The 10000-nt window shown below is 38.4% G+C and overlaps 1 protein-coding gene across 20 annotated transcripts in view; it reads left to right on the top strand.

Annotated features, from left to right (window-relative positions):
- Positions 1-10000, top strand: part of FOXP2 (forkhead box P2) — a 396471-nt gene that overhangs the window by 202845 nt on the left and 183626 nt on the right. For 19 of the 20 annotated variants that reach the window (XM_072917768.1, XM_072917737.1, XM_072917785.1 and 16 more), the window contains 1 exon segment: positions 6977-7154. In XM_072917768.1, coding sequence (XP_072773869.1) covers positions 6987-7154 — 168 coding nt within the window. In that variant the 5' untranslated portion in view covers positions 6977-6986. 20 annotated transcript variants of the gene reach the window in all.

Here is a 10000-nt window from a genome sequence, read left to right as displayed (position 1 = left end):
GAAGCACCAGTGTCAGTAATGTGGCTTTTCAGACATTACTGTGCATGTAAAATTTGTGATTGACCCATTTGTAGTCAACGAAAGCCATAGATGCAATCAGATGCTGCTGGGGCTTTTGAAAGCAAGTGTGTGAGCTTTTGAGCGCTCATCTTAGGAACACAGATTTTCCATTTTATTTCTCTTTGAGGCTTATTCAAGCTTTCGGTATGTTGGTTCCTGTAAAAGAAATTTCTTTTCATGTACCACCTCTCCTATGGTGCATCCGGTGAGAATGCAGGGGGAGTCTGGTGAGAAAAGTTGAACGTGTATTTTGCACCAAAAAAAAGATAATCTTGCAAGTAGAAAATGCTGAAAACTCTAGAAAAGATCTGTGGAAAAATTAGTTTATGCTCAGCAGATAAAAAACCCTCAAGGGATACTGAAGGGAATGATCAGGAGCCTAGATGAGAAGTCAAGTAGCTGTGAGGGTTAAACAAATACTCTCATGAAGGAAGGTACTATCACGATATTCAAAGATCAGGGGAGGTGAATTACCAATGGTAGTTGTTGCAAGCTCCTCACAAAAAAAAAAAAAAAAAAAAAAAAAAAAAAGGCATAAAAAGTTGGCTCTGGGCTTGCAGTTTGTAAGCCCTACAGACTGTGTAAGAAGCTTGAAGCTCTTTTTTTTCTTTTCTTTTTTTTTTTTTTTTTAGGGAATTTGCCTGCTAGGCAGGTCTTCCCTAGCTCTCACAGTTCTAATTATTTCCTACTGCCCTAATGTTTTCTCTCTACTAAATTCTCCATTGACTCTAATAAAGTCTCCCTACTTGTAAGAGCTTGGAGAGCTGCTTTTTTTTTCTTTTTTTTTTTCCTTAAGACTGGGAAAAAGAGGGGGAGAAAGGGAGTGAGAGGAGTGTGCTTTCCAAAGTGGGGTTTCCAAGCTGTCGTTGCTCAAATGAGAATCTTATCCTGAAATTGGCTGCTCATTTCTGCGTGGGCTTTAGGTAATGCATTCTAGCAGCTTTTGCCACTCTCCTGTTTGTAAAGTATGCATCTTACAGTCCTGTACACACTACTAATACAGCTAACACTGGCCTTCATAGGGATTTTTTTCTTAGTAAGTGAAAATAAATAGCAGGTGGAAATGAATTAGACCTTCCTTGCAGTTTTGGGAAGTGAAGTGTTGTTTAATAATCACATGAGTGTGACAACATACTCCTCAGTTTTAGAAGGCAGATAAATTACTGTGCCCCAAACTGACCTGCTATTTTTATTAGTCCAAAAGAATTGAGATGGTGTGAAAGAAAAAGATACAGCTTTTAAATACAAGATAACTTTTAGATAAGATTGAATATGATATTCTACCTTCAATACCTTTATCTGACTGTTGGTGCCAGTCAGTTAAAAGGATGTTCATTTAAACATCTGATAGATAAACCAGAGTACATGGACAGTGGGAAAAATTGTGGCTTGTAGTGGAGAGAGAAATATTTTAGACAATGTTTGTTGTTTCAGTTTAGCAGTTTAGCACAAATCAATTAATCAGATTTCTTAATGCTTCCTCATGCCAGCCAAGTGCACCTGTTAAGATAATGCCGCAGGAAGGATGCATGTTTTCTTTACCTGGAGCCGTGGGTGGGTGGGAATGCTGAACTGCTGGTTCTTGTCTCAAGTAAAATAAATCTCATCTGCGCTAATTTGCAAAATCCAGTTGTGAATTTTATTATAAATCTGTGTTTAAAAAGGCCTTCAGAGGCCCATCATATGAGTGTCCATGTAAAAGTTTTTTACTACAGCTTGAATTCTTCAGAGTAGCAGTGCTCCAGAGTATCTGTGTTGGGATCAAGACACTGTTGTCCCACTGCTGCCTATTTTATTAATTTTTGAACTTTTTGCTTTATTCACAACTACAGTCTTGACTTGTGAAAATATTGCAAATAGTGAAATGATTATATCACTTTGAATAGATTATTTTTTTCACCATGAAAATTTTATTTTTTTCTTGTGAAAGATGCTGTTTTTGATAATTGATGCAGATGATATGTATTCTTTCTGATTATTCTATGTCCTGTAATGTAGAATTGGAAGCTCTGTTTTTCTGAAAGAACTTTCAGCACAAGTTTGGGCATATTTCACATTTGTAAAGGGAAAACTTATTTGAGCAGACAGTAGTGTATTAAGCCATTACTACAGATACTTTATTTTACACCTACTAATACAGACACTTTTATTTTACAGTGTTACAGTGGTGTTTGACCTAATTAGTGTTTTAAACATATTAACTTAGGTATATATTTTAAAATTATGCAGTGACATGTCTCTTCTTAACTAAAGCATTGAAAGCTGTTTTGGATAAAGTAAAAAAAAAAAAAAAAAAATCCTAAAAATACCCCCCACCTTTACAAATGTTCTCTTAGCTTTCCAAATTTTTTGTTTTCGCACATTCAGCTATGTTCTTAATATTTGGCATTTTGATTTATTAAGCAATCTTAAGTGTTAAAGACTTTTAGCGTACAGCAGCGCGAGGCTTCAGACGCACTGCGCCTGGTGTGAATGATGAATTAATTGCAGCGGAGCACAGAAGTTGCTGTTACTGAGGCCCGGCTGCTCGCCTCAGCTTTGGCCCCGCGGTCCGGGCCGCAAGGCCGCAGCCCCGCCGGAGGGGAGGGCAGAGCGGCGCGCTCCGGCCCGGCCCGCCCCGCGCGCTCCCGCCGCCGCCCCGCGCGCTCCCGGCGCCAGCCCCGCGGGGCCGCCGGCGCGCGCCGCTCCGGGGGCGCGCGCGGCCACGGGCGGGCCGGGCGGGCCGGGCCTCGCGCGAGCGGCACGTGCGGGGCACGCCGAGGCCCGGCCGCGCGCGCCGCGCCGCCCCCTGGCGGCCGCACCGGCGCGGCTCCCGCGGCTGCCCCGGGCTGGGCCGGGCCGGGCCCTTCGCGCCGGGCCGGGGCCGCCCTCACCCTGCCGGGCGGGTGTGGCACGCACCCTGCCACAGACCAAGCGGGTTTAATTGCGGCACCGAGCGCAATCCTGCTGTTTGTACAAATAAAAGACCCCGTCTTGATGCAAAATAAACACAAAAGCACTGTTGTGACTATAACAGGGAGTCATATACTAATTTATATAATAAGTGGTTGTGCACGCTTTATTCAAGATTATGGCTGCAAGAAATGGCATGAATTGCTGGGTGTGTTTAATGCTGGATTATAGCAATTTGAAACATGTCAAACACATGGCTAATGCCTCATGCTTCACTCATTCTTGCGTAAACCTGCATAGCCACCATCCATTATACCCCTGGTAACAACACAATTCTGCAAGTAAATATTGTTACACTAAGTAACCTTTCAATTCAAGTTGTTTAGGAAGAGAAAATGCAATCTTGTGCAGTCAGTTCCAGTGTCAGTTTAATGTTTCAAAGGGGAAGCGGTGTAGAGAATAAGTATCTGCACAGCGACTTGCCAGCTTAAAACACACGCGCGGGCACGTGCGAGCGCACGGGCGCATAGCAAATGTCCAGTTCACTGCAGGGGAGAGGAGTAAAGCTGTAGCTTCTAACAACAAGGTGGAGTATTTCTTTTTTTTGGTATGGGTGATAGCTTGGCTACCCTGGCAGGATTAGTTATTCAACCTGCAGTGCAACCATGCTCTAAAATGATCTCCAATTTCACTCTCTCTGGCAGACAGCAGAAAATATTTTCCCCATACCTTTGTTTAAAGTACCCGGTAGCAAAGCTTGTATCCCACCTTTGGCGCCAAGAGTTGCAGAATCACAACAGAAGTAGGTGCTGGTGAATGTGTCTGTGAATGTGGGTGCGTGTGTGCATGTGTGCCTGTGTAGGCATGCTCATGACTGACAGCGAGTGTGACAGCAAGAGAAAAGAGAAGGATTAGAAAGTATGAATGTGTATAAATGTATGTCAACAGGGACCGGTATATTTTTTCTTGTCCTATTTGTCCGGTTTTCTTGTCCAAACTTACAGCCCTAATACCTGGTTGATACCTGTCTATTTCCTTTGTGTTTGTTTATGCTTATTTTGGTACCAGTCTGTGCTACTGTTGTAAAAAACAAGGAGAAAAGTACATTAGTTTACTCAATGAGATGTTGTGGGTTCAAATTATTTTGCTACCAGTTACTCGAGTTACTGATGCATAGACATCAGGAATGATCCTTGTTTAGATATTTTCAGTGCTTCAGTTTGTGAGGATTCAGAGTTGGTAGCACCTACACAAACAAGTGCGTGGACTCACGTAGGTGTGTTTGTCTGTGCAAAAGAAAAGAAGGGAAAAGAAATAGATTCTATGCTGTTGCTTTCTCTAGCAGCCTTTTTTCAGTTGCTGACAGTGAGGAGGGGGCTGAGAGCAACCAACACAGTGCATTACTCCAGCCAAAGTTTTAGTGTTGTTTTTAAAAATACCATTTTAAAACTAGAGAAACACCCCCCACACTTTATTTTTGACATAAAATTATAGGATCTCTTTTATCTTCATAAAAATACTTTAGTGTTTCTTCCACTTCGCTTCAAAATAAATTGCCCTTTCTAGTATTGTTACTCTGTAGTTTCATTCTGTCTGTTGGATCGGGTTTGTTGTTTTCTATTGCCAGAGTAGTGTTACTGGTCATGTTCTGTTAAAGCCTATTCTACTGGTTCACAGGCACTTTAACTTTAAATGTAGAGCCTGAACTACACTCTGGGGCTTTGCGAGGATACAAAATCCACAAGACATAAAACCCTTTGGCTAATATGAACTGGAAGACATTTAACCCTTCTTTGTTAATTGTAATGAAAAAGTCAGAGACATGTAAAAACAGGAGGGATGGTGTATTTATTTATTACATTTCTGGGTCTTTGTAATGTTTTGATTATCTAACATTTACCCCCCTTTGCCTGTTTAATGTGCCTGGCTAAATGTACCACTGTTATTGTCTAACATTTGAATTTGTAAAAGATGAACCTGTCTGTTGGTTAAATCTTTGTTTCACTAAAAGAGGATTAACGTTTGAATGTCCCAAATTTCCAAATCCTTGTAACGATACAGCTGATGAAGTTTCAAATAAATTTCCACTCTGATATACACGTCCTTTTATTGAAAGTAAATATTGTAAAAATAAGAAAGGACTGTCTGCTTCCACAGTTGTGGCATATCCGCATTAGAATTTTCATATAACTACTAAGGGCAATCAGACCCTTATTCTCTGAATATTTTAAACATTGTACATGTAAAATTTATGCCTAATTTGAATACTTATTAGCTGCCTAATCTCAGAAAAGAGTATTAGCTTTGTTTTTGCCTTGTAAAATTCATCACTGCTTGTATCACATTTTCCATTTCTATTATTTTTCTTTGCTGATGTTCATAAGTGTTTTAGGAAGACTGTTTCTTCATAAACACATCTGGTGCTGCTGTTGTTTACTGGGCTGTAACAGCTGCCCTCCTTTATGTTAACTGTGTTTGTGTTTAGGTTTTTTGCATCCTGTTTATTTCTGACCAGAACATCCTTAAATAACTCATCTTTTGCTATTTAAAATTTTTCACACAATATATACTTTTATTTTATCTTGTAAGAGCTTATTTGTGGTAACTCATTCTGCATTTTAATTAATATCCCATGCAGATAGTTGAAGTTGTAATGGTCCTTTCCCTGCTTTTTTTTTTTTTTTTTTTAAGGAAAGGCAGTTGCTCATACTTTTCAAGGGAAAAAATAGCCAAGTTAAATAATTAGGCTAAACAGCAAGCTTTTTTTCCTTTCCTGAGTTTGATTACACATCCCTCTCCCTTCAGAAGTGTTTTTTAAAATCACAGCTCAGCCAGGTTGTTGTGAGGACTCTTGTCAGTAGGTCGGGAGTGAGGATGAAGGAAGGGAGCTGCATTCTGACCCTGCAAGAGCAAGAGAGGACTTTGGTGGCTCTGAGAAGAGATGCTGACCTTTCCATATTACAAATACAAAATGCGCCTTGAAATTCTGGTTTGTAAGGGCACGTTGGTTCTTTATTTACTGCAAAGATTTCAACTGATCTTGGCAGGACATCTCATTGCTATCCTGAAAGTACAGTATATTTATGCAGTGAAAATGATAAAACATTTATTACTGTAGAGAAGGTAATATGCATAATTTATGCTGTTTTTAGCACAATCATTAGTGATATTCTTGATAGATTTTATTTCCAGCTTTCATATCTAATACATGCCTGGAAAATTAATTTTATATCTTTCATTTATTTGCCTATGTTAAAATTGAGTTTTAAGTCATCTTCAAGTGAACAGTTTGATTGCTGCTCATGCATAAGCTTAATTACTTCCCAGGAAGGACAGTATTAAATGTTTTAAATGTCAGAAAAATAAATGAATATCAGGCGTTTGATTAAAAAAATAGGCAATATCTGACGTGTTTGCAGCAGGAGCTTTTTCTTAAAATGCCTTCGAGGCAAAATTTTATTTAGTCACAAAAAAGGAGAAGCCCATTATACTATTTATCATTGGTTGATACCATATGATTTGTAACACCCTTACAAAATTTTAATTTTGTATGATTAGCTGTGCATCATTAAACAACAGCCTTGCATAAGATATGCTGTAAAATTCTGACAGAATCAAGATAGTGAATATTTTAAATAAGGCTGTATAGTCATCCATGGTTGTCAAAGCTAGATAATAGGAAATATAGAGCAGTGTGTGAAATCGTGCCTTCACTTAAACTGGTTTTATAGGTAGACTTTAAAACGTAGTCGTTCATAAATGCTATTGACCATGCTGCGTGCATGCTGTGTTATTTTGGCCGTTAAATGTAAGCACACAAAGCTTGCTTATAGAAATCATAATTCCAGTGATTAGCAGCTGTATGAAAGCAGAGTTTGCATTGCATTTCTTGGTAAACGGCTCTGCGAGGCTTTTTTCTTCTTCTAAAGATGCTGTCTGTGTAATTGGCAGAGAGGGACATCTTGATAATGGAAGTGTGAAGGTGTAACGCGTGTGTTAATTGATACTTCTTAATCACTTTTAGGTATTAAGTCATGATGCAGGAATCTGCGACAGAGACAATAAGCAACAGTTCAATGAATCAAAATGGAATGAGCACTCTAAGCAGCCAATTAGATGCTGGCAGCAGAGATGGAAGATCAAGTGGTGACACGAGCACTGAAGTAAGCACAGTAGAACTGCTGCATCTGCAACAACAGCAGGTAAGTTTGTTTTGTTTCCTGTTTGTTTTTAAACAAATAAAGGGCTGTTTTCAAAGGGGGACCTTTTTGGAGACCCTTCGTGTGTGCTGAATGTGGAGTGTCGTGGAAGTGAAGAGCATGGGGCATTATTTATTGTTGTTTTAGTGCACGAGAATGCTGAAATGGAAGGATCCCGTTCTTGTGGCAGCAACATCTTGCTGATATGGCTTCATGCCACCACGCTTGCCTGGTGATTAAAATCCTGCTGCGTATTTATAAAAGTTGTGCCGAAGCCTTGCAGTGCATGTTTTCAGGAGCTGTTAGTTTACTGTGCGATTCGGGCGAACAGGACGTGGTGCGGGGTTTTCCACCAGAGGGCCACATTACTTGAGACTTTGCTTCGCTTGCAATGAATTGTGCCAAAGTCGGAGCTGGGCAGTGAAGGGACCCTAGTGAAGGGACCAGAGTGACTTTTCTCAGTGAAGATACTTTGCTGTCATAGGTGTAATTAAAAAATGCTGGTTAGTTCAAAAGCACTGAGATAAAAAAGACAGTGTTCCTGTCTGTATGTGCTTGCGTGTATGTGAGTTGTAATACGGATGTCTAATGTTGAAAGCATGAGAAAAGAGAAGAAGCAGCTTTTCTGCAGGTCTGTTTCCCTTCTCATTTTGAAAACATATTTTTTAAGCTTGTCTGTTTGTGTTCCCAACAAGCTAACGGAGAACTACTGTTATGTTTAAAACTGTAACATTCAACTGTCCTCTGGCTGCTGACACCACCTAATTACAAGATGCAATCCATTAATTTTTGTCACTGTAAGATTTCTCTTCCTTTTAAAACCTGAACAAACAGAACTCCTTCATGGTCTACCTAAGGAGTTGCCTCTTCATCAGGGAACACAGACCTTACTAATGCAGTGAAGCCTAAACTGTTTGGTAAACAACCAGGGTCTGATTCTGCAGAGTGCCCAGTACCTGCTTCAAACTCCTGAAAGTCTTCGCTGCCTCATCCTTTCGTTTGCTGAGCCCACTCAGCACCTTTGAAGTTCAAACCCTTAATTTTAAATGCTGAGGTTTTTAATTTCAACGTCAGGTCTTACATTAATGGAAGGAAAGTTGTTTTCTGTTAGGTAAACTATTATAAAAATTCTGTTTTATAGAAACATGTTTTAACATGTTAGATACATTGCATGTGCATGGGCCTCTGAAATAACAGGTCATAATAGCTCTTGAATAATTTTTAGTGCTGAATTAAGCAGTGTACACTAGCTACATTTATAGATAAATATTTTAAATGATGACAGAAAATTTGGAAGAAGGAAATAGTTATAGATTGAAATATGACAAGTTGTTAAGGCTTAAATCGGTGCCTTGCTTCAAATTCAAGTGTATTCTGTTTTAACAATTGAGCACTTACAGTATGACAGTCTGAAGAAATACAGGTTTCAGTGTCTTCATTATGTTTGTAGAAGATTTCTACCTCTCTCCATATGCATGATTATGTATATATAACCTTGTATTTTTATACTATTTTCATAGCGAATTGTATACATAGAAGTAAATATAAAAATTTAATATTGTTTTAATTGAAAATCATGCCATCATCTTTATTCAGGTATTCAGATTATAATAGAATTTTAAAGTCTTTGTTAAGAAAGGGTGTATCAAATTGGTTAATATGTTTATAAAACTAAATTTAAGTGAAGCACTTTAAAACACAAAAATGCTAATAGAATAATGTGCCACTTACATGTTTCTCAAAGTAGCAGTCCTAGGCATGTGTAGCCAATTTGTCCATACAGCCAGAGATTTCAGTAGATAGCATTTGCAAAGACCACAGAGAATTACAACTGAAGATGAAAATATCCAGTTCAGTACTAATAGCAGACAGGTTCTGAGGGGACAGGCTTAGAAGTGACAATCTTTTCTTCAAAATTGTGATTAGATCTTAAATAAGCAGACAGGCAAAGTAAAACCATGGGTACAGTTAATAGGACTCAAGAGGCATTTTATGGTACAGTCTGCACCATAGGATTTAATACAACTTGAGTTAGGCATATGAATCCTTCTATAAAATATGTTGATGTGAAACATAAACACTAGTAAACATACAGTAGGATGTCCTTCAGGTAACGGGCATAGCTTTGTGTTACTTTTGCTTTTCTTCCTCCTCTTTCTGTTTCTTTTCTGCCCCCTGTTTTTTAACAGATACCTTTTGAAATATGAATTAAGAGGAAAATGATGATTCCTTTTATTATTGCCACTGTAGTAGTTCTCTAAAATTATGTTTTTAATATGTGACACTTGTCTGGAAAACTTTGACACAGAGAAAAACAGAAAAAACCCTAGCAATTATTATTCTTAAGATTTTTTGTTGTTTAAACATGTGCAAGATGTACTCATGTCATGGTTTAACATTCTGGACTTGGCTTCTCTGAATCATTTTATTGGGAGTCTTCAAATAGAAAATTCAAGTTTTTATAGCTTTTTCTAAAGGAAGCAAGTAAATGATTGCTGGTTTTAATAATTTCCTTTAACTAAGCAGCTACATAAAGGGATACTAATGCTTAAGAATAGGTTTATCAGCTGAGTAAAATCGTAAAATAAGTTTTTACATTGGTATGAATATTTACTGGGGAAAGTTAAGTGAGAGAAATTTTAGGCTGAATTAAATTTTTAAAGCTATTTATCTATGGATTTATAGAAAGTAAATAAGATAAAACAGACTTTATTATGTTCTTGTAGGCAACTATATGGAGTTTGGACACTCTTGTTATTTTCTTGATGAACTATGTGGTTGTGGTCTTTATATAGAAATGAGAAGTTTGACTTAAATCAGGGAGTTGTTCCTCATCCATGTATCAAGAG

Source organism: Taeniopygia guttata, chromosome 1A, assembly GCF_048771995.1.
Source record: "Taeniopygia guttata chromosome 1A, bTaeGut7.mat, whole genome shotgun sequence".
Taxonomy (NCBI): domain Eukaryota; kingdom Metazoa; phylum Chordata; class Aves; order Passeriformes; family Estrildidae; genus Taeniopygia; species Taeniopygia guttata.
Note: the sequence above shows the minus strand (reverse complement) of the source record. Positions and strands in the feature narration are given on the sequence as shown.